At 51.8% G+C, this 23,496-nt stretch overlaps 3 protein-coding genes and 1 pseudogene across 12 annotated transcripts in view; 2 read left to right on the top strand and 2 right to left on the bottom strand.

The window, feature by feature from the left end:
* The window catches only part of PPP1R10 (protein phosphatase 1 regulatory subunit 10), a 25,005-nt gene extending 18,687 nt beyond the window's left edge, over positions 1 to 6,318 (bottom strand). For 2 of the 3 annotated variants that reach the window (XM_038371201.2, XM_038371196.2), the window contains exons 1-2: positions 6,084 to 6,318; positions 5,084 to 5,489 (exon numbers count right to left, since the gene is read on the bottom strand). The gene's annotated coding sequence lies outside the window, so the exon portion shown is untranslated. Of the gene's footprint in view, positions 1 to 5,083; positions 5,490 to 5,932 lie in introns of all 3 variants that reach the window. The other variant, XM_038371198.2, reaches the window with a different exon arrangement.
* LOC119842653 overlaps positions 1 to 23,496 on the bottom strand; it is a 1,040,433-nt pseudogene that overhangs the window by 515,816 nt on the left and 501,121 nt on the right.
* MRPS18B (mitochondrial ribosomal protein S18B) lies at positions 6,017 to 12,153 on the top strand. The gene is made up of 7 exons (XM_038371202.2): positions 6,017 to 6,672; positions 8,181 to 8,331; positions 8,748 to 8,845; positions 10,453 to 10,521; positions 10,942 to 11,008; positions 11,538 to 11,597; positions 11,745 to 12,153. Exons 1-7 carry the CDS (start codon positions 6,466 to 6,468, stop codon positions 11,957 to 11,959), a joined length of 867 nt encoding a protein of 288 aa, XP_038227130.1. The 5' UTR covers positions 6,017 to 6,465; the 3' UTR covers positions 11,960 to 12,153.
* ATAT1 (alpha tubulin acetyltransferase 1) overlaps positions 12,864 to 23,496 on the top strand; it is a 34,684-nt gene continuing 24,051 nt past the window's right edge. For 2 of the 8 annotated variants that reach the window (XM_038371944.2, XM_038371943.2), the window contains exons 1-5: positions 14,572 to 14,763; positions 17,621 to 17,681; positions 18,056 to 18,147; positions 20,467 to 20,527; positions 21,328 to 21,441. In XM_038371944.2, the coding sequence (XP_038227872.1) occupies positions 14,654 to 14,763; positions 17,621 to 17,681; positions 18,056 to 18,147; positions 20,467 to 20,527; positions 21,328 to 21,441 (438 nt within the window). In that variant the 5' untranslated portion in view covers positions 14,572 to 14,653. Of the gene's footprint in view, positions 12,952 to 14,571; positions 14,764 to 17,620; positions 17,682 to 18,055; positions 18,148 to 20,466; positions 20,528 to 21,327; positions 21,442 to 23,496 lie in introns of those variants that run through there. The other 6 variants (XM_043496868.1, XM_043496865.1, XM_038371942.2 and 3 more) reach the window with 6 other exon arrangements.

Below are 23,496 nucleotides of genomic sequence, written 5' to 3' on the forward strand. Positions count from 1 at the left end.
AGTGAAAAAGATGGAAAAGTTTTTAGTCCAGTTAGATTTGAATTGTGGTTCACCCCTTTGTAAGGAATCTAGTTAATTTCTCCCAGCGCTAATGAGAGCGCCTATGGGCAATAACAAGCCAAGGAGGACACAAGGAGCTGATTTTAAGCAGTGGGTTATACAACAGGGACTCTCCAGAGCAACCTATATTTATCCATTGCCACGATCTAGCCCGTCAGTATTGACGTAAAGAGCATCAAAACTACACAGTTGTGCCAATTTAAGAGAAAGTTAGCCGTGTGCTCCCGCCCCGAAGGACAAAGGAATTCTGCAGAGATTGGGTCAATTTCTGAATGCTATGGGTGATGGGATTTACTGAAGCAAGCATATCCAGAGGGGCTACAAGCAGCTATGGACATGGCACAGAGAGCCTTGAGGATCTGGATGGGATAGAAAGATACAGAGGACAGATGACATATCACAAGCAAAGCACAGCTACTGATCTATTAGGATTTAAACCCCTCCACAAGTAGTGTTCCAGTACAGCTGAGAAGTTGATCCCATATGACTGGAGACCACAGGGAGAGTTGTTTTGTACTTACAGTTTAGAGATAGAAATCAGGATTTTATTCCAATGAAGACAGACATCTTCATATCCTATAATCCTATTAATATACATCATAAAGGATTTTTAAGACTTGGTATTCTAATCCCTAACCCTGGGGAGTGACTGAGGACTGCCAGTTACTGTAACATTACAAAAACAGCTGTTCATTAAATGATTAAAACCATCCTGATGGAGTAACTCTTCTGTAACACCCTCTAGCCGAGGCTCTCTAAGCCCTTAAGTAACAACAAAGTAAGCCTCTCTCAGCCTTTTCCCACTTCAGTCCCCAGCAGGGATGGGGAAGGGGAAAATGAGCCTGTGGCTTTTTCTTTATCTGCTTATGTCTCCATTTCAGTGCCAGAGGGTTAAAATCCAGGAGTCTGGACTCCCAGACACCCCCACCCCTTTTCCTAACTACCACACTCCCATCAAAAGACACACAACCCATGAGCCCCAAGCACCAAATCCTCTGGCACTATCTACACTCTTTCCCAAATCTAGGCACAGAAGTCCTGACTCCCAGCGTTGTGTTCTAACAGGACAATCCTCCCCTTCCTATGGCAAGGAAACAAGGATTAGTTTGGATCTAAAAAACACAAGTACTCCCCTTCCCCTTGAAAGAAAGTAGTCACTGAAGTGATTTACAGAAGAGTTAAAACAAGACTAAATTCAGCCAGATCTTTAAGTTTAAAGATCTGGACCCCCATGTATTCAGAGACCTGTTGATTTCCTCACAATTCAATTATTTTCCCGGGGTCTAAACGCTAAACTGAGTTTCACCAAGAGGCCAAGCTACCTCAAATCAGAAGTGATCTTTACAATATGTTGTCTACATATGCTCTCAGCATAACTGAGGCATCAAACGTGACAGAGAACCTGCTGGTGACTGTCAAGGTCACCAGGCTACAGCAAAGGGTTCAGCTTCTGGCACAGTATCTTTGTCCCTTTAGCATCTCAGTGTCTTACTTCTCCAACCCCATCTCATATCTTCACCCACATGAGTGAGACAATGAGATTACAACTTCAGGAAGGTGAGGGAAGACAGCAGAAGATGACTTCTAGAACATAAATCCTGTTAACAGAATTGTTAAACAAAAGCTGCACTCCTTTTTCAGTAAACGGCAGGTGTTAAAAGCACCTGACAATATCTACTAAGGTACAGAAACTTCATGTATTGGGTTTTGTTTTTGTTTTTAAAGTGTGGTATTAAAATACTTTTAAAAGCCATCTTCAGCCAGACCCCTATTGATCTATCTTTAAAAAGATCACCGGCTGTATAGAATAAACTCAGCTAGTTTGGCAATCATTTAGGCTTCTGGCAAGAAAAGTTTTAGCTGGCCTATTACCTGACAGTACCGTGTGTTCACCCCACGTTTAGCCTCACTTAGTTGATTTTTAACCTGATCTTCAAATCTCTCAAATTGAGGATCTCATTTTATTCTAGAATGAAGTCTAGAGATGCTTTTAAGAAAAAGCTTTTACAGACAGACCCTAGTTTCAAAAGTTTGCCTGACAAATCTCGGCTTATCAAACGTGTGCTCTATTTAAATGTCTGAATGGACTGGTCTATTTCCTAGTGTTTGCTTTAAAAAAAATAAAAAAAGATAAGCTTTCCTCTCGTTGAATGTTTTTCTCAAAAAAATTAAATAGATTTTCTATTCCTATTAGGAGGCTGCAAGAGCCATTGCTGCTTTCATCAACCTCTCTGGCTGGATCTTTTATTTTCCTTATTTAGCATATTTCACCTCCATTAATCTTCTGTGCGCTTGGAAATTTAAAAGTGCACACAACTGCAACACAGCAAATGGTCCCAGTCTGCCAGTCTTAAGCGGACCCACCCGTCTGCACAATCTCTACAAGGCCTTTGCTAAGTTTGCTGCTTACATACAACTTACCTCATCCTACCTGCACTATACATGCAGCGACTAAGGCCCAATCCCAAGAGAGAAACTCAGCACCCAGAACTCTTAATGACTTCAATGGGATTGCAGCTCAATGTTTCAGGATCAGACCATTACAGGCTGTATATTGTTCAGTCCCCAAGAGACTAAAATGCTGAATTGCTTTACATTGCATGAAATGCTACCACTGGACACTGCAGCAGGTATTTAACCTGCTGGGTTTGAAAAATCTGCCTTGTGAAGTCCCATTTCATGTTAGAAACAGTCCAGAAAAAAAAAAATCCAGCAGTTAAAAAAAAAATCTCAGTCACAAAAGCAGGTTCTCCTTCATTACAAGCTATCTGACGTTCATGCAGATCCACTGGGTTGGCTCTGGTAAAAGAAACCAGATCTCTCTAATGCAAAGTCTCAAAAAATTAAATTTGTAGTTGTTTTAACAGATTGGCAAACTCTTAAATCAAGACTCAAAATATCCTTACAGCCTCTGCATGCATCAGTCGATGTCACTGCGCGGAGTTGACAATGGAAGAATAATCAAAAAGAAATAAGCAAAGTGGTCTGGAACAGAAATGAAGGTTGTGAAATGTAATTAATACCAGAAAGGTTTGCTTACCCGTGAATTGTGGCTGTTCCCCTCCCTTTGATGAGGGCTTCCCTTTTTTTCCTAATGATCACTTCTTTTCCTAGTACATTGTACAGGAACTATGGCACTGTGGAATGTGGCAAATTAATTGAATACAAGACTTTTTACCTTTCCCCTGCCCAACAAGACACTTGGGGTGTGTGTGGCTGGAGAAAATGCACGCACCCCTTCCACCCCCAGAATATCCTTGACAACAGATTTGTGGGTTATGTACAGCACTTTGGAGTCCAGTGATAGCATTTCACATCTGTTATAACAAATCAGATTACATTAACTGATCAAGAGGAATGCTCCCCCGCTTCCCTTTGGAAAGTCTAAAAAAAGGTACCAGTGAAATCCCAAAGCAGAAGGGAGACAAAGCAGACCATCTGCTTTACTGAGCATGGAAGCTGGATAGAAACCAATGTAAGTTACAAATACAGCCAGTTAAGACAGACAAGAGAGCGGAGGTCCAAACTCATGGGTTATGTTGAAACCTATAAAAAGAAAGAAACCTGGTGGACTTAGGATCATACTTTGTATTCAATATATTAACTTGTACCTAAAGAATTCCTGTAGATGAAACAGCCAGGAGTGGAATTTGGTTAGAACAGTTTAGAAAGAGGGGGACACGCTGGGTGCATTCCCCTCCTCCTTCCCCCCACCTGCATCTCATTCCCTCCATCCCCTGCCTCCAAACCCAAGTCAGTCAGTGGGAGGAGTTTGCTCAGAGCTGGTTACATCACCTCCCTGCCCATGGGTTCCCGCTTTTGTACAGGAAGAGACAAAATGAGGCAGACGCCATTTTAGAAGCACAAGGGAGAGGGGAGGGGAAAAAAAACAAACAAAAAGGCTTCAGTATCTATTAAGAGGGAATTCATAACACAATACAGCCCCCACCATATATATATATATAGAGAGAGAGATACACACACACCCCTTTGTATCCTATAATCTCAATTCTACAAAGCTACACCTATTAAAAATATAAGGGGAGGAATCCAATTCTTGTTAGCATGAGCCGAAGATTCACTACAGAATCTCCCCATCACAATGGGGGGGGCTAATTTGTCCCCCTCCAAAGTATGGGAGGGGCAAAAAAGGGGGGGAGTAAAAAATGGGATCAACCTGAAAAGGAAAAAAAAAAAAAAGCTGCTTGCCAGAAACAAAGACAAGGAGACAAAAAAAAGCTTTGCCATCTTTGAGTAGGGAAGGGAAAATAGAAAGCAAGAATCACATTTTTAAAAGCACATTAGATTTCGTTATAATTGGAGTCTAAATGTTATCCGATTTCATGCTGATCTTTTAAGATACAAGTTACTGAATTTTAACGAATTGTTTAAAAAAAAACAAAAAAACCCAAACATCTCTTGCAATCTTTATTTCTAGATTGCTACCCAATTCTTAAAATTGCCCCTTTTCCCCAGCTACTACATATATATGCAAATACATTATTAAAGTGGTACTCTGGGTTTTAAAAAAATAAAAATTACACAAAAAAAACCTAACAATTACATTGAATTTAAAAATATAGAAATGGATCTGACATATCACTGTAAGGTTAACTATTTTTTAAACCAACCCATCATTGGCTAATGCCATAGATCTTTCTTGCGTCCCTCACCATTTATAGCCTTACCCTGCAATCTTTATGTACAGATTGCTCATTTTCCTCGTCTCCCACACAAAGAAGCGATACTTTATGGCTCAGTCACCGCCATCTTTTGTGTGGGAGCTCATTAACCCTTCATATTCGTGGAGACGATGGATTTGTATAAGAGACCGTCGTACTCCTTATAAATATGCATTCATATTTTGCAAAAAATGCCTGACTTTTAAGGGTTAACCATTTTGAAACAAAGCCTACTTTCCTCTCAATTATATACACATTTTTGGTTTCTTCCTGGCGTTAATTCTTTTTGGTACAGAGGAGGAATTTTTTTTTGGTCAGTTGGTTGAAAATTCGACACTTACTATCCAATAATTTTTCTCGTCGACAGCGCTTCAAGGTTTGTTATTTTTTTGTTTGATTAAAGTGGTGTATTTTAAAGAAAAAAAATAATTGATTTGTTTTTGGTCATGGCTTTAAAAAAAATACAGCAACTTTTTGGGGATTTTTGGTGGTTTGTCAAGATAAAGAGATGCAAAAAGTTGCTTGATTTAAAAAAAGGATGAGGACAGGTTGTTGCTAATTATTTTTTGTTTGGTCTTTTGGTATGTTTAAGTGGCAGTTTCCTTCAGGTCACAAAGAATTTGAAAGGCTTCCCAAGGACGGTCGAAAATATGGTGGCTGCTTTTTTATGTCTTCCAAGGACCAAGTGGGGGGGGATTTTTCTCTTTCTCGTAGCAAATTCGACGCCAGTCTCAAGACCAAACCAACCTGGAATAGAAAAAAAGGGAAAAAACACCACAATGAGCATTTTTAGATACAAAAGGCACCCCTCCCCCAAAAATTTTTACCACAAAACCACAAAATTTGGCAAAAACGTATTTTTCAGGGTTGTTTTTTTTTTAAATCACTGGGATCTGGGTTGTTGTAAATTTTTGCAAATCGGGGTGGGGGGAGGGAGACCGATAATGAAAATAGGGATTTAAAGGGAACCACCCCTGCGGGGGGGGCTTGAAGTTTCATGGTTCAAATGAAGCCCAGTTTCAATCAAAAGCCCCAGTTCCCTACCTCAGACCCAGGAGGTTAATTAGCAGCAGAAATTATTAAATCACTAAGGTCATTCAGAAGGGCTAACAGCAGCCCCCAACACCACCCCTCCCCGAGCGCCCCCACCCTCTACCCCAGCCTACCGCTCTTAAGAGCTCAGTACTCACCTCTAACCAGACCCCAGAATGGCCGAACGCAGCGCGGGTGGCGCCTTTTATACGCGGCCCCACCCTCCTCCAGCCCCGCCCCCCCTCCAGCTCGCGCTGCGGCGCGAGAACAAAGGCTTTCGTCCTCTCTAGTCCCCCTCCTCCCTCTTACCCAACGGCCGGCTCCTCGAGAACCGCTTTAAAACCGCTAGCGAAACACACCGTTGGGGTCCCCTCTCGATAGGCGAGAGGGATCCAGCCTCGAAAATCAATTTTAAAATCGGCGACGGTTGTGACGCAGTTAGGAAGGGGCCACAGCGCGCGTGCGCGAAGGGGAAAGGCTGGCGACTGGGCTCGGCCGGCGGCCAACACCCTTGCGGAGGTGTCACAAGACTCTCTATACCGCGCATGCGCGGGGGTGGGGCCGGCTGAGTCTCCTTAGCTGTTGTCCTGAAGGTTGTACGCATGCGCGGCCAACGCCCAGTATTGTCTTGCTCTTGTGGCGCAGTTTTTATTCCGCTCCTAGCTGTGCGCAGGCGCACAAAACACACTGTATGAGCGCATGCGCAGTGTTCATCCTGCCCTTTGGTCACGTGCAAGAAGGTGGTTGCTACCAAGGCGGCTTTGATTTGTTAGTCTCCACACATGCGCACAGATCACCGTACCGCACGATGGCGGCTTTCAGGGGCTCCATGTTACTGCGAAGGGTCGCGGGTAGCCTACCTGGACTGGCTCTGCTCCCGAGGCTCTTCTGGGCTCAGGTGAGGAGCGGGGATAAGGGGCCGGCCGGGGCCCATGTGTTGTGATGTCATTGTATGTATTATTTTGTCGTGGTGACGTCATTCTGTACCGGAAATGTCCTCAGTGATGTCATTGTGCCATGGTGGACGACGTGTGATGTCAGAATTGTCCTGCACCAAAATCACTTGCTATGATGTCATCATGCCGTGAGAGGGCAGCGTGGCATCATGATTGCCATACCATGAGGTCATCACACTCTAGGGGTGGGAGCAGTGTGACATAATGGTTGCTATGCTGTGAGGTCATTGCCCCACAGGGTGGCAGCATGACGTGCTGCTGTGCTATGAGGTCATCATGCCAGGAGCAAGGCAAGTGGATATCGTGGCTGCCGTGCTGTAAGGTTATCTTGTCACGAGGTGGCAGCGTGATATCATGGCTGCCATGTCGTGAGGTCATCATGCTAGGGATGGCAGTATGACATCATGGGTGCCATGCTGTTATGGTGCTGTGTGGCATTGGGCAACATAATGTGACGTGGCATTGTCCTGTTGTGACTCCACAAGGGTGGGTTAGGCCACCCGTGTGAGACGATATGACATTATTGCTGTTCCCAGAGTCCCCCTGCCATGACATCGCTCTCCAGTGCTGTGGTTATGCACTTCAACATAACACGGTTATCCAGGGACAAGCCAGACTGTCAACTTGATTGCTGGGCCACACCAGATTGTGATTGCAGCGGGATATGATGTTCCCCTGGCGTGGTGTTATTCCATTGCGCGGCATCGCTGTGTCACATGGGATCTCAGTGCCCTGTCGTTGTGGGATCCTAAAGGCTATCTTGCCGTTGAGGCATGAGCCCACTGTGCCACCCACCTTAGACACAGCTTCCTGTTGCTGTTTCCATGCAGTATCCAGCAATTCTGGACAGGGCAGATGCAGACAGCAGATCCATTTGTCCTTACTCTGTGGGGGGTTTTTTCTTTCTTTCTTAAAACTAGTTGGGAAATTAAATGCAAAAAATATTGTTAACGTTGGTTGCTGAAAAGATCATGCTAGCATCTTCCAATCCCAAGCATAAAATCTTTCACATTCACTAGCTCTGCTGTTTCATCACAGAGTGGCATTGGGCTCTGCTGAAATGCAGCCTCCTTTGGGTGAAGCACAGCAATTAACCACTGCAGAGCGGAGGGAAAAATTCAGCCAAGAGCACTGGGACAAACCGTTGTGCCTGCAAAGCCCAATCGGTGCAATTTTCAGTGATGGGTGAGTGATTCTCCCCTCTGCTATGCAGTGTTGCTGTGTGGCTATTCCCCAACTGCCCCACCCCAGAGGTGGCCGCATTTCTGTGATGGGTGAGTTAACCCCTCTCCCCCCATGCCATGTTGCTGTGCTGTTGTTCCCTAGCTGCCCCACACCAAAGGTGGCTGCATTTCATTGATTCTTATTTAATATCCTAAATGCAGTAGGGACAGCTGCTCATTGGGGTGGTCTGATCCTTTCTCTCCTTTCCTGACTTGGCCTTTCGTAGGCTGCTCCTGCTGCTTCACTCCTACAGCTCCAGCGCCCGCTGCTCCGGGTGTTTAGCACAGAGATGGACCCAACCATGTCAGCAGAGCCAGTCACTTTTGACACTGAATCGCGCTTTAAGGAGAAACCCTGGGAGTATCTAGAGACGGAAGGTATCCAGCCAGGAGCTGTGGAGGGGTTGGTGCTGGGCTTTGGACCTGCTGCTTCACAGGCTGGCAGCACCAAGGGCAACCTTGTAAGGGGCTCAGGATTCCTGGAAGTGGTCTAGGGGCTAGAGTGGGGTGGGAAGCGGACCTGGGATCCAGGATTCTTGGGTTCTATCCCGTGCCCTGGGAGGGGAGGAGAGTCTAGTGGATTAGAGCAGGGACTGGGAGTTTGGACACCTCGGTTTCCATCTCTGGACCAGACTCTCAGTATGATCATTGGCCATCCTCCTCCCATTGTGACTCAGTTTCCCCATCTGTACAGGGGGTCTGATGCAACAGAGGCAGCACTCCCTCATGTTCTCTAGGATCCTCGTTGTGAACCCCACTTGGGAATGGCTAACTCTCCCCTCCCTCCCTTACAGAGTACATCGAGAGATATGGCGACAAGCCCATCTGGTTCGGCTATCGGCGTAACCACAAGGGACCCATCCCCCCACAGAAGACTCGCAAGACCTGCATAGTGAGTGCAGCCCCACACCTTGCCTTGCCCCTCAGCATGGGCAGGGCTTGGGGCCAATGACTGGCACGCCTGTCAGCTGCCCAGGCTCCAGGAGACACGTGGGGGAGCCAGTGGACACCCAGACTCCACCCTATGGCATGAGCTGTTCTCATCAAGGCCGGTCGGAGAGATGCCAGCAAAGAAAGAGGTCCTCAGTCTAGTGGTTAGAGCAGGGGGCTGGGAGCCAGGACTCCTGAGTTCTATCCCCTGCTCTGGGAGGGGAGTGGGGTCTAATGATTAGAGCAAGGGGGTTGGGAGTTGACTCCTGGGTTTTGTCTGCGATCCAGGAAGAAAGTGTGGCTCTAGTGCAGTGGTCTTCAAACTGTGGGGTGCATCCTCTGGGGGGACACGGAAGAACCTTCGAGAGGGGAGCGGCGAGGGCAGCCCCCATAGTGCGGGGAAGGGTGGAGAGAGAGCACCATCCAGCCCCACTCTGCCCCCAGCTCTGCTCCAGCCCCACACCTAGCTGCAGCTTGGGCTCCACTCCCAGCGACAGCCCCACAGTTGTTTCCTTGTGGGGAGTGCAGTGGACAGGTTCCATTACAGGTGAGGTGGGGGGGGTGACAGAAGAAGTTTGGGGACCACTGATCTAGTGGTTAGAGCAAGGGGCCTGGGATTCAGGACTCCTGGGAGAGAAGTAGGGTCTCTAGTGGTTAGAGTGGGGGGGGGTAGGGGGTGGGTATAGAAGTAGGAGCAGAGTGAAAAGACCAATGGTCTGGCTAGCCTTGCTGAATCATAGAATATCAGGGTTGGAAGGGACTTCAGGAGGTCATCTAGTCCAATCCCCTTGCTCAAAGCAGGACCAATCCCCAATTTTTGCCCCAGATCTCTAAATGGCCCCTCAAGGATTGAACTCACAACCCTGGGTTTAGCAGGCCAATGCTCAAACCGCTGAGCTATCCCTCCCCCCTGAGATTCATAGCAGATCAGAAAGGTGTGGTTCGATGAGAGGACGGGAAGGTAAATTGGCAGGTGACACCAAACGAGGAGTTTGAAGGTCAGCAGGACCCAGAGAACTTAATCCTTTAGCAGCTGGTCCACAGGGGTAGGAATCGTCCCCAGGGAGTGTTGGAAAGGGACCAGGATGGGGGAGGCTGGAGAAGAGTCTAGTGGGATTTGAGGGCACAGCTGGCAAGGATACCCAGCCACTGGAGCGGGTCTGCTGTGCCTGCCTCTGCTGGGTGACCATAGGCAAATCGCTGCCCTTTTCTGCCTCAGTTTCCCCATGTGTAAAATGGGGCTAAAGGCAGCAAAGCGCGTCACGATCTCCAGATCTCGGGAAGAGTTTGGGATTATTATAATAGCAGGGGACAGATGCTTCAGGGCATGAGGAAGGACAGGAAGGCCATTCTATGGAGGCAGGCTATTTCTAATAGCCTGACCACTAGGGGTTGCTTGCACCTTCTCCTGGTACTAACTGCTGCCAGAGACAGTATACCAGGCTAGATGGGCCCATGAGTCTGGCCCACCATGGAAGATGCTTTGTGGTATATGGGGACCACTGCTGGCTGGGGTGTGAGCAGGGTGGAGAGGCGGCTCAGCTCTGACAGTCTTGTTTGGTTCCCCAGAGAGGAAAGAAGATTGTGGGGAACCCCTGCCCCATCTGCCGAGACCAAAAACTCCACGTGGACTACAGGGTAAGGGGCCGAGTCTGACTCAGGTCCTTCGAGCCCCTCCCCACCCCCAGGCAGGGCCTGTGACCCCCCACCCCTCGACCTGGGGAGAAAACATGTGTGGTCTGAGTTCCTTGGGCACAGCTCTGTGATCCTCCACCCCTGCTCTATAACCCTCTTCCTAAGGCCTGCCCTGTCTGTATGATACCCTCCCCTTTGCCCCTGCCCTGGCTGAATGATCCCCTCTTTCCCGACTCTGTGATCCCCGCTTCTTTCCTCAGGCCGGCCTTTCCTGTATGGTCCCTTCTTCCTCCGGCTCTTTGGGGAACCTGGTGTCCCCAAGCAGCCCAGTGTCCTCTCTGCGGCGCCAGCCTCTTTCCGCCTGGCCCTGCGCCTGCTGCTCACAGCTCCACTTCTGTCTCTCCCCCCCCCCCCCCCCCGCAGAACGTGAAGCTCCTAGAGCAGTTCGTCTGCTCCCACACCGGCGTCACCTTCCATCCCACACGCACAGGTACATTTCTCCTCCTCTGCCCAGGGGGACTTGGAGTCCGCCACAGGGAACCACTTTCCCAGTCAGACCAAAGGGGTGGATGGGGAAGCCATCTGCCTGGTTCAGGGCGGGACCCCAAAGGAGAGGAAGCAGGGGCAGCGTGATGGCTGGGGTAGTGCAGAGGTGGAGGAGAATAGCCCAAGAGGCCAGGGGATAGTCTGTGGGGGGGTGATACCAGGAGGTGGGTGGGAGGGGGATTGTTGGGGGCAGGGGGAGAAAAGGGTGAAACTGACCAAGGAGGTGACATTTTGCATCTGGTCCCATCCCTCCATGGGGAAGCATTGCCCGCTGCAGCCTGTTCCCCAGGGAGATGGAGACATCCCATCCAGCCCAGCCTCCACCTGGGGACTCCTCTTTGTCCCCTGGGGTCCTGCCTGTCCCTTTTAGAAATGGAAAAGGAGCCTCTGGATCAGTCTGCCCCAGAATTGGCTCCCCAAACCCCACGGTCTCTTTCTTCTCTGAGACACGCTATCCTCTCCTTCCGCTGCAGGCGTCTGTATGAAGCAGCATAAACGCTTGACCCAGGCAATCGACCAAGCTCGTGACCATGGTGAGTAGGGAGCTGGATATGACCGAGTGGGAATAGCAGGGGGCTGCGATTTAGGATTGAGGGGCACCAGCAGCACTGGTGGGGAGCGGGGCTGTGGATGGGAATTGACCCCTGTCTTGCTTACCAGCTGCTTTTCCTCCCCGCAAGGGCTCCTGAGCTTCCGCATCCCCTTGGTGATGCTGCAGGGCGAGGACTACACCAACCAGCACCAGGCTGTGGCCAAGACGCCCCCCGCCCCCTCCCTGCAGAGCCAGACACCCTGGTACCCCTGGTATGAGTGGCAGCAGCCGCCCGAAAAGGACATTGCCAGGATCCGCAGGATCTACAAGGACTATCTGAAGGAGGAGACCGGCCCAGCATGAGGGCCCTGGGAAGGACTGGATGGAGTGTCCAGGGGCGTGGGGAATGGGCAACTTCTGGGGAAGCTCGAGCCTTTGGCCTCACCTGACAAGCTGGCCCTAGTCCCAACCCCTCCAGGGATAGCGCTGAAGCTGGCCATCTCTCGGCCATGACTTGTCCAAGCCTTCAGTGGGGAATAAACTGGAAGCTTCCGGCAGTGACTCCCTGTGGTTATTCACCCTATGCTGAACTGGGAATGGGCCATGAGGCCTTTCCTCCTTAGGGGATGTCAGCTCTGATCCACCCCTAAGGCAGATGAATTGGCTGGCTATGTGGGTGGGAAATGGGACACTGGATGGACTGGACTCTAGAGGATGCCAGCTCCAATCTGGCCCCAGGTTAAACGTACTTTCACACATTTCTGGGATGTATGGTCAGACTCTTCCAGGAGAGCCAGTTGGGGCCCATGCTATCCAGGGGCCTCTCTGATCCTGTGCTCTCACCATCTCTTCCCCAGATGCCCCATGGTAGCAGCAGGAAGTTGGAACAGGTCTGGCAGATGAAGTTCCTGTGGGGGGAAGGGAAGCAGAAGTGTCAGGCCCCATAGTGGAAACCTCAGCTCAGCTGGCGACATAGCAGATAGCATGTCTACTCCCTAACCGACCTACCATGCGGCCCAGCCAGTCCCAGGCACACACCAAAACAGCCACACTTGGACAATTGCAGACATGCAACTCACTCAAAATGGATCTACTCAATCAGATGCACAACGCACCCGCCTGCCTGTTCACAGACACGTAGCCTGAGCACCTATTCACAGCTGCCTCAACTGAGATCAGGGCCCTGTTGTGCTAGGTGCTGCACAGACAGACAGCGAGAGAGTCCCTGTCCCAGCTGAGATCAGGGCCCCAGTGTGTTGGGTGCTGCACAGACACACAGTGAGAGACCGTCGCTGCCTGAAAGCTCTTGCAGGCTGAACAGAAGAGGTAGAGGAAGGCTCATCTGCATTTTACAGATAGGGAAGCTGAGCCTTCTAAAGGTACAAGGGCTTGCCCAGGGAGTCTGTCAGAGTTGGGAATTGAACCCCAATCTCGAGTCCCCAGCCTGCAGCCCCCCTCTGTTGTCATAGTGCTGCCTGTCCTAACCCCCTGGGTGGGCTAGGGAATCCCTTCTAACAGGGTTCCCCCTTTCCATGCCAGATGCCCCATAAATCCCAGGCAGCTGGGCTCCCAGATACCACAGTGATGGCCATAGTATAAAATAGGAGATGGGTCAGAAAAGCCTTTTGGGGGGGTGGCCTATAGAGACTCCCATTCTGTGGTACTGAGCTCCCTCTTGCAGCCTGATCTGGGGGTATGCTCTCTTTAGGGATAGGGACGGTGGTGTTGCCATGATATTCCCCTGCCCTGGCCACTACAGCCTAGCCTGAAGTGGGGGAATCCATCTGTGGGTGGGAGGGGAGGTCCCCACAATTGCCTCTTCCCCTTCCCCAACCACCATGGTTGACAGGAGGTGCCCCCCTCTTTAATTGTGGGGGGTGGAATGGCTGGCCCTTTACAATATTCCTCCCTCATCCTGGTGACTGGGGACCAGCCTGGAGGTGGGGGTGTCCCCCAGGATTGGATGGGTCACCTGTATAATACAACCTTTGATGAAACAGAACAGGGTTGGGAGTGGGAGGTCTGTTACTGAGGGACCAATCTTATTATGGGGGAGACAGATAGAGGGGGCCCTTCCACGGGGAGTGTGTCTCATCCTTTGAGGGGATGTCAGACTGTTATAAGTGGTTCTCCAATATTGGGGGACTAGACTGTAAGGGGGTTCTTATGGGGGGGGTTGGGGGAGGTGCTTATGGTAGCAGATAGTCCTTGGGGTTTGCTATGATGGGAGAGCCATTGTTTTGGGGGTCTTGTATAATGGGGGGACCAGATGGGGGGGTTTCTATGGAGTGAGGGGGAAGGCAGACTGAAGGGGGGCAGTCCAGGGGGTCCCTATCATAGGTTAGGCAGCTTCAGGGAGCAGAAGGACTTGTTTATTGGGAGGATCCCTATGATGGAGACCAGATTAGGGTGTCCCGTCCATTGTAGGAGGCAGAGGTAGTTCCTTATTTGAGCCAGATTAAATGGGTCCTCTAATTAGGAGGTTGAGACTTTGGAGTTGGGGGAGTCCCCTATATTGCTGATCATAAAGTGCTGGGCCCCTCTCTTTGGAGGGCAGCCCCTGGGAAACCCCCTGTAACTGGGGGGCAGATTAGGTGGATCGTGTAGATGAGGGTGATGAGGCTTTGGGTGCTCCCTGATATTGGGCAGACTTGGATTTGGGGGACAGCTATGGGGATCTTATCACCTATGGTTCCCTGGGGCAAAAATGATGAGCACCCCTTACCCATCAGGGTCTGGGGCAGGGGTGATGGGCACTTATTACCCATCATGCTCTGGGACAAAGAGCAGATATTACCCGTCGTGCCCTCGGGCAGGAGTGAGAGCCGCCCATGGCCCATTTTGGGGGGGGGGAGGGAGCAGAGTGAGAGAGGGGGCGGGGCAAGCTCAAGCCCGTGGTTGCTATGGCGGCCCGGTTGCTAAGGGCGGGACCAGGCGCCGGACGGTTGCCACGGAAGCGGGGCGTCGCTAGGGGGCGGTGCGCGTGTTGCGAGAGGGAAGCCGCGCGCCGGAGGACGGGGCGGGGGGCGAGCAGCAGGACCCGGATGCCGGCGGGCTATGGAGTTCGCTTTCGATGTGGACGCGCTGCTCGGGGAGCGGGTCACGGCGGTGGACCAGCACCTCCAGCCGCCGGGCCGCAGGGGGCCCGGCTACACTGCGGCCCACAGGTAACCATGGCAACGGCCTGGCCACCCCGCGCTGGGCCGCTCAGGGGTCATGGCGACTGGCACGGAGGGGGGGCCCTAGGCCACGATAGGTAACGGATGCCCATCACCCCTGCCGCAGAGCACCATGGGTAATGGGTGCCCATCACCCCTGCCCCAGGGCACGATGGGTAAGGGCGGGACCTGCCCCAGGGCACCATGGGTAACGGCTGCCCATTACCCCTGCCCCAGGGCACCTTGGGTAAGGGCAGGACCCTGCCCCAGGGCACAAAGGGTAACGGATGCCCATCACCCCTGCCGCAGAGCACCATGGGTAATGGGTGCCCATCACCCCTGCCCCAGGGCACGATGGGTAAGGGTGGGACCCTGGGACCCTGCCCCAGGGCACGATGGGTAATGGGTGCCCATTACTCCTGCCCCAGGGCACCATGGGTAACGGGGGGGTGTCTCCTGCCTCAGGACATGGTAGGTACCGGGAGGATCCCATAGGTAATGGGTGCCCATCACCCCTGCCCCAGGGTATGATAGGTGAGTCTTCCAGAGTGTGTGGTGGGAAGGAAATGCCTGTCATCACTGCCTCAAAACTGCTGCCAGGATGTGGTGTTGTCACTTATCCCAACTAATAGCACCGGAGTAGAGATGTAGGTGGGGGCCCTGCGCCAGGCAGCAGGTGAGGGTTTGCCTCAGCGCTCTCCACATACACAATTGGGGTCAGTCCTCAGCTTCCCCATGGTCAGCCTGTCACCAGGCTTTGCCAGGCTGGCTTTTGCTGGATATAGAGCACCCCGGAGTGTCCAGACTGGACACTCTGGGGTGCTCTAAATCCAGCGGCAGCACCAGGATGGAGTTGTTTTGGAGAGCCTGGGTCCTTTAGGATCATTGGCATTTCCCCCCCATTTTGTTTCTCTGGAGCCTTCCACAGTGGTGTTTTGGGGATATAGGAGGCAAAATTATTTCTGGACATCACCCGGATTCCAGGGATGATGGGTAATAGCTATTTTCTGCCCTGGGATGTGATGGGTAATAGCTATCCCTCATTGTTGCCCCTAGATATGATGGGTGTTAGGCACCCTTGTCCTGGGGAATGAGGGCTAATAGCTGTTCATGTGATTGGACTTTGATGCAGCTGGGTAAAAGGGGCATGCCGGATAAATTGCACCACCTGTGCTGGGTATAATCTGCCACTCCTTGCCTGTGGAGCATGCTGGGTAATTGCCACCACTTCCTCACGAAGTCACTTGTTTAAATGGCCTCTGGAGTGTTCTGCTGACTTTTGAACTATGGGGCGGAGGTAGAGGAAGGGCCAGAACCCCACATATTGTAAACTACAACCCACAGTTCCACTAGTGAGCCACGGGCCTTGCATCTCCAGGTGACCACGTATCTGCACAGCAGTGCCATGTATCTGTGCCACAGCGTCCCCGGAGTGATGTAACCCTGGCTATGGAAGAGCCTGGCCCATCCCAGTGAAGGACTGAGAAACATAGGCCGGGGATTAGGGTGTGTGGGGCACTCCTGGGTTCCATTCCCAGCTCAAGAAGGGGAATGGGCTCTAATAGGTTAGGGAGAGGGGGGACTGGGAGTCAGGACTCCTGGGTTCTAGCTCCAGCTCAGGGTGTAGGGGGGAGTGGGGTCTAGTGGTTAGAGAAGGGGTACTGGGGATCAAGACTGCTGGGTTCCATCCCCGGCTCTGGGTGGGGAGTGAAGTCTAGTGGTTAGAGCAGGGGGCTGGAGGTCAGGATTCCTGGGTTCTATCCCTGACTCTGGGAGGGGAGCGGGTCTAGTGGGCTAGAACTAGGGTGACCAGATGTCCTGATTTTATAGGGACAGTCATGATTTTTGGGTCTTTTTTTTATATAGGCTCCTATTACCCCCCACCTCCTGTCCCTATTTTTCACACTTGCTGTCTGGTCAACCTAGCTAGAACAGATCTTGGTGTTTAGTTGTAAATGGCGGGGGAAGGAGTAACAGAATTCAGCAGAAGGCAAAACTCTGTTGGATCCCATCAACTCCAGCCCCAGACGGACTGGGCAGCATTGATCCCTACATCCTATTTCTCCAGGCCTTTGTCCAGACCTAGGTCAAAATCTCTTGAGTGCTCACACTCCGCCCTCCTCCCTTGGAGAGACACTTGCATAGGCTCAAAGATCTGCCCAGCGCTAGGGGATGGGCCCTGACACCCAGTTGGAGAGGCCTCCCCCAATCCCTCCTAGCTCCCCTCTCCATCCCCTAAAGAATCCTCCTCTGTTCAGACACTCACTGGTAGACAGTTTTTGCACTGGGAGGGCTGGGAGCTGGGAAGAGGCTGTCACCAACATATAGCCGATTAAATCTTTCTCTCTGCTGCTTCATGGCTGCGTTGCCTAATGGATTGCACCAGAGTGCAGTGGGTTGTGAGAGTCCTTCACGATCCCCCGAGGCCCTTCCATTGTGGCTTACATGGGGATTTTATGTTAAAGGACTGAGGGGGTGGGCTGGTGGGGAGAGCAGGTGGCCAGGGCATTATGGCCCCCCTTCCAGGGGGTTCTACCCCCAGCTGGGAGGGGGGTGGGGTCCAGTGGGTTCATGAGGGGGCTGGGAGCCAGGGCTCCTGGGTTCTATTCCAGCTCTGGGAGGGGAGTGGGGGGTTAAGCAGAGGAGACTGGTAGCTGGAGAACAATAGGGTATTGTCTTGCTGATGTTTTTCCATGTGAATGCGTCTCAGACACAGCCTGACCTCCTGCGGCCCTCCCACCCCCTATGGCATTTAGGGGTTCAGACCCCTTTCCCTCCGCAAAGGTTGGGCACAGCCCCTCCTTCTGTGGGTGGGTCAGACTCCAGTGAGTCCTAACTCCTTTGCTCTCTGGCCTCCTCTGCTCAGGGTGGATCTGCAGCAGCAGCTCATGACCATCATAGACGAGATGGGCAAGGCCTCGGCCAAGGTAAGGCAGAGTTTGGAAACTGAGGGGTTAATGGCATGAGGGATGGGATTAGACTCTGGGGTGGGGGGAAATAGGGGTACCAGGATCAGCCAGATGTGAGCTCTCCCACCCTTGTTTACCCTGCCCTGTTATTTGAAGACAAAGGCTCATCAGCGAGCTAGAAAATAGGTGAGCTCAGGAGAGTGGGGAATGGGACGGGGGGGGGGAGGCTTTACCCTCTAGGGGGCACTGACTCTGACGTGGCCCCAGGAAAGGGTACAGGCTGGCTTAGGGGGCCAGGAGGCACTGGGTCCGATCCAGAGCTGAGCTGTGGTAGTTCTCCTCGTCAGCACAGCTTTGTCCTCTGCCCCTGCTCACCCCAAATCTGTTTCTAGGCCCAGAACCTGCCGGCCCCAATTACCAGTGCCTCGCGGATGCAGACAAACCACCACGTTCTCTACATCCTGAAGGACAATGAAGTGAAGACGTGAGTCCCTTTGCGACCCGGGTTTGGTTCCTGAGCTGTCCCTGTGGAGAAGGGCATGTCATTCTGCATCAGACCAGTGGACTGTTCTGGTTTATTAGCTGGCCTCCCCAGATCAGACCCATGGGCCCATCTAGCCTGATATCCTACCTCCACAGATCAGACCATTGGCACAATCTAGCCCAGTATCCCACCTCCATTGATCAGACTGATGAGCCCATCTAGCCTGGTATCCTGCCTCCTTGCATGAGACCCATGGGCCCATCTAGCTCGGTATCCTCCCTCTCTGCATCAGACTCATGGGCCCATCTACCCCTGTATCTGATCAGCACAATGAACACTTTGGTTCTGCCCCTCACAGCAACCAGTGCTGGGTACTTCTGAGAAAGTTATAAACTTCCCCCAATGCATCCTACTGGGCAATATCCTCAGATGATGAGAGATTCTTTCTTGGACCCCACCCTCTTCCTCAGGTGGGCATCAACTCCTGTCCTCAAGCCTAAGGATTGGATGTGTCCTCACCAGTGTCCTCTCCCCTACATGCCTCATTCCATAGGCGTCGACTCCGTGGGTGCTCTGGGGCAGGAGCACCCACAGGGAAAAATTGGTGGGTTGTTCTGCACCCACTGGCAGCTCCCCACCAACTCACCTCCGCCTCCTCCCCTGAGCGCGCCGCATGCCCGCTGTAACAATGCTGGTTCTGGTGGGATCCAACTGAGAGTGCCAATTCAGGACAAATTGCTTAAAGCAGGGCAATTAGAGCCCAAGGCTGGGGTTTTTCCACCTCTAAGGCAAACCAAACCAGCCAGACAGAGAGGACTTTGGTTTTACCCCACTGGTGGTTTTACCCCACTGGCTAACCACAAGTCACACAACCAATTCCCTTGGACGCTCCAGTTTCCCAGTATCACCACCAGTGCCGCTCGTTAAGGAGATAAATGATTATGGAAACCAATTCCCCAGTAAAAGAAAAAAGGTCTCTCGATCCCAAAGGACCAAGCCCCAGACCCAGGTCAATATAAAAATCAGATCTTACCCACAAATCATGCTGCTGCCAATCCTTTAGAATCTAAACGTTTATTCATAAAAGGAAAAAGATATAGATGAGAGCTAGAATTTGTTAAATGGAATCAATTATATACAGTAATGGCAAAGTGCTTGGTTCAGGCTTGCAGCAGTGAAAGAATAAACTGCAGGTACAAATCAAGTCTCTGGAGTACATTCACAGCTGGGATGGGTCATTCAGTCCTTGGTTCAAAGCTTCAGTGTAGCAAAGTCCCTCCAGAGATGTGAAGTAGGCTTGAAGACAAGATGGAGGCACTGCAGCAGCTTTTTATATTCTCTTGCCATGTGGTCTTCCTTTCTTTCTTTGTCCCAAAGACAAGCTGTCCATCACATGGCATGGAAAAACCTCAGAGTTCTGTCCATAGGCATGTCCCTGCATACCTTCCTAAGTCAGGAGGCGTGTCTGCCTTTTCTCAAAGGGCCAGTTGTATAGCTGATGGTCCTTAATGAGCCATCAAGCAGGCTAGGCAGAGCTGACAGCAACTTGTCTGGGGTGTCACCCAGAAGAATAGCATAAATTTGAAATACAGACAGTATAGAGCCAATATTCATAACTTAAACTACAAAAATGATACACACATATAGACAGCATAATCATAACCAGCAAACCATAACCTTGTCTGAGACGCCTTATTTGACCCCCTTTATACAAGATTTGGTGCCACTACAGGAGCTTGGTTGCAACAATGATCTATAAGGTCTCAGTTCATGTCAATAACGTCACACCTGCTTTTCCCCCCTAGCTCCCAGCACTTGCGCTGCAAAACAGGTGTTCCGCGCGGCTGGGAGAGAGGAGGAGGAGGGGGAATGTGGCATGCTTGAGGAAGAGGCGGGGCTGGGGCGGGGATTTGGGGAAGGGATCCAATGGGGCAGGGAGGGGGCGGAGTTGGGACGGGGACTTTGGGGAAGGGGTTGGAGTGAGGGTGGGGGTAGGGGAGTGCGAGCACCCACCGGCGCCGGCGAAAGTTGGCGCCTATGCCTCATTCAGCTCTTTGACAGGGTAATGTCTTGCAGCAGTGAGTTTCACAGGTTCTCATTCCCTCCCCCTCTACATTCACCATACCATAGATATTGGAGGATTAGATGGGACCCTCGCTAACCTGTCCATGGCTCCTCTGACCCTATGTAGCTGGTACCATAGAGACTAGAGGAACTTCATGCACAGAGAGGACAATCTTGGCTTCCCATCAGTGTGTGTCTCCTCTCTCCCCACTTGATGCCTTTGCTAATGTCCCTTCTTTTCCTCCCCCATTGCAGAGCAGGGAAAGGGGCCATAATCGGCTTCCTCAAGGTCGGCTACAAGAAGCTGTTCCTGCTGGTGAGTTGCTGTGATGCAGCTCTGAACTGGAGACCGAATAGGGGACGCTCTCCCATCTCAGTCAGCGCTGACCCAATGCTCCAGTGCGGCACTAGGGGCGCTGTGCTGCACGGAGCGGGGTGGATGGCTCAGTAGGGGGCACTGTCCCCTCACAGTCCGTGCTGGCCTCAGTGATGTGCTGTCTAACTGGCCTTTTGTGTTTCATTCACATTGCGATCCTTGTTACTTGGATCAATTTCAGCATCAGGGGAAAAACCTCTGTTGGAAAAGTTTCACCCAGCTTTAATCAGGACTCCTGGGTTCTATCCCTGGCTCTGGGAGGAGAGTGGGTTCTAGTGGGTTAGCACGGGGGGTGGATGGGGGCTGGGAGTCAGGACTCCTGGGTTCTATCTCTGGCTCTGGGGGAGCCGTTGGGATCTAGTGGGTTCGGCGGGAGCTGGGAGTCAGGACTCCTGGTTTCTAACCCTGGCTCTGGGAGGGAAATGAGTTCTAGTGGGTTAGAATGGGGGGGGGGAGGTGGGGGGCTGGGAGTCAGGACTCCTGGGTTCTAACCTTGGCTCTGGGAGGGGAGTGGGTTTTAGTGGGTTAGAACGGGGGGGGGGGGGCTGGGAGTCGGGACTCCTGGGTTCTATCCCTGGCTCTGGGAGGGGAGTGGGGTCTAGTGGGTTAGAGCAGGGGTGTCCGTGAGCCAGGACTCCCAGGTTCTCTGACTTTTCAGGGCAGGTCACCTATTCTGGGGCCCACCTGGTTATTCAGCACTGTCTGCATATTCTCTCCCTCTTCCCGCCCCCCACTCCCAGGATCGCCATGGGGCTCACAACGAGGTGGAGCCGCTGTGCGTGCTGGACTTCTATATCCACGAGTCACTGCAGAGGCACGGCTATGGCAAGGAGCTATTCCAGTGCATGCTGCAGGTGAGAGGAGGGGCCCAAGGGAATTGCTCTGTCTGGGAGGGTCCCTCTCACCTCTTTCCTGCCTCTCTGCCATGCCGGGTGGAAGGGTTTGGGGATCACCCAGACCAGTGAGGGGGTCTGGCACCACCTGCCTTGTAAATTTGGGTGCCGTCATGCCCGTACGGCTCAGAGCTCTGATTCCAGGCATAAAGGTCTCACCCTGGCTTCCACCTACCTAGTTATTCCTTGCAGGGTGGCCCCACCAGCCCAAGTTTTTCCCCCCACACACACCTGTCTCTCTGAATTACGCCACACTTGGACCTTTCCCCTCTCGTTCCCTCCTTCCCCTCCCTCCCCCGAATGGGTGAAATCTGCCCCCAGTTATCAGTTCCCTTTGTCACACAGGCTGCACCCTAGACACCGGCTTGGAGGAGAAATAAGGGAAAAAGTTGATTGAATAGAGAAATCGCAGTGCCAAAGGGGAAATAGTGAGGGAAAGCCAACACGGATGAGCTCTGCGGAAAATAAAGACGTTGTCTCAGGCTTCACGCTTCTCTGTTAGCCAAATTCCCTTTCCTGTTGCCAGTTACCTGAATGGTTTCCCAGCATGCCCTCTGTTCTAGTGGGCCACAGACAGCACCCTGCTTAGATGCCAGCCCTGGATAGCCTTCACTTCCTCAAGCCTTCTTCCCTTTGGACAGGCTTTATGGATTTCGTGTTCCCCCCCACCCAGACTGTGGGAATTCAGAGTGCGGGAAACTCCCTCCTCCCCTAGTTTTCCAAGACTGGGGTTTTCTTGTCAGTTTCAGTGTCTTTCCATTAACTTCAGTGATCCCCCATGAGCTTTCCCTAGGCTGGCCAATGCTCAGTGCCCCTGCCTGCCTGCTTGTTTCACACCCCTGTTGGGAGGTGATGCTGTAGTTGAATCCTGGTTACAGTTGCAATGTTCTGAACATACACACGTGCATATGGTCGTCACCAGAGCCTGTACACAGATTTCCTCATGGACACTACAAGCTTTCATTAAAGACCACCCTTGACATATATTGATACACAGTAATATTGTCCACAACCAATTGATTCAGTCACTTATTCTGGGGGGTTCAAACCCCCAGTTCTCCCCTTGGGGTGTCTGGATCCTGACTGTCACAATGCGTGACCCCATTGATTCATCTGGACCTGTATTCCCACATCTTTGGGGGACCCCATTGGTCCATCTGAGCCTGGATTCCAGACCATTGGTCGGTCTGGTATCCGGAGTCTGTGACCAGGCCTGAGGCTGCTGGGAAGTGGCCAGTTAGAGGTGGTGGTTGTGACCGGGAACTGCGTTGGGGCTCACCAATTGCTTTTACATGTGGGCCAACAGATGGGAACAACCTTAAGCAGCTACTGACCTGGTACTGGAGTGGAATTGATGCCCCCTAGAGGCGAAAGGCCCTGTGTCCCATTCCCTGCCCTCCTGACCCAGCCTGGGACCAGATTGGAGCCAGTGCCCGCTAGAGGGGAAAGGCCCTGTGTCCCATTCCTAGGGTCCTACCAAATTCACAGTCCATTTTGGTCAATTTCTCGGTCATAGGATTTTAAAAATTGTACATTTCATGATTTCAGATATTTAAATCTGAAATTTCACAGTGCTGTAATTGTAGGGGTCCTGACCCAAAATGATTTGTGTGTGGGGGGGGGTGTCACAAGGTTATTTGTAGGAGGGGTTGCAGTACGGCCACCCTTACTTCTGCGCTGCTGCTGGTGGTGACGCTGCCTTCAGAGCTGGGCAGCCAGAGAGCGGCAGCTGCTGGCCGGGAGCCCAGCTCTGAAGGCAGAGCCACCGCCAGCAGCAGCAGTAAGGATGGCAGGTATGGTATTGCCACCTTTACTTCTGCGCTGCTGCCTGCAGAGCTGGGCCTTCAGTCAGCATCTTCCATTCTCCGGCCACCCAGCTCTGAAGGCAGCAGCGCAGAAGTAAGGGTGGCAATACCATGACCCCCCTAAAATAACTTTGCAACCCCCCTGCAACTCCCTTTTGGGTCAGGACCCCCAGTTTGGGAAACGCCAGCCTCCCCCATGAAATCTGTATAG

This window comes from Dermochelys coriacea, chromosome 14 (assembly GCF_009764565.3).
Source record: "Dermochelys coriacea isolate rDerCor1 chromosome 14, rDerCor1.pri.v4, whole genome shotgun sequence".
NCBI classification, from domain to species: domain Eukaryota; kingdom Metazoa; phylum Chordata; order Testudines; family Dermochelyidae; genus Dermochelys; species Dermochelys coriacea.

Bases quoted from the DNA above. Each gene is read 5' to 3' on its own strand.
- MRPS18B (XM_038371202.2), top strand. From the start codon at position 6,466: ATGAGCGCATGCGCAGTGTTCATCCTGCCCTTTGGTCACGTGCAAGAA. The intron at 8,846-10,452 runs GTGAGTGCAGCC...TTGGTTCCCCAG, and splicing joins AGACTCGCAAGACCTGCATA to AGAGGAAAGAAGATTGTGGG. The intron at 11,009-11,537 runs GTACATTTCTCC...CTTCCGCTGCAG, and splicing joins CTTCCATCCCACACGCACAG to GCGTCTGTATGAAGCAGCAT.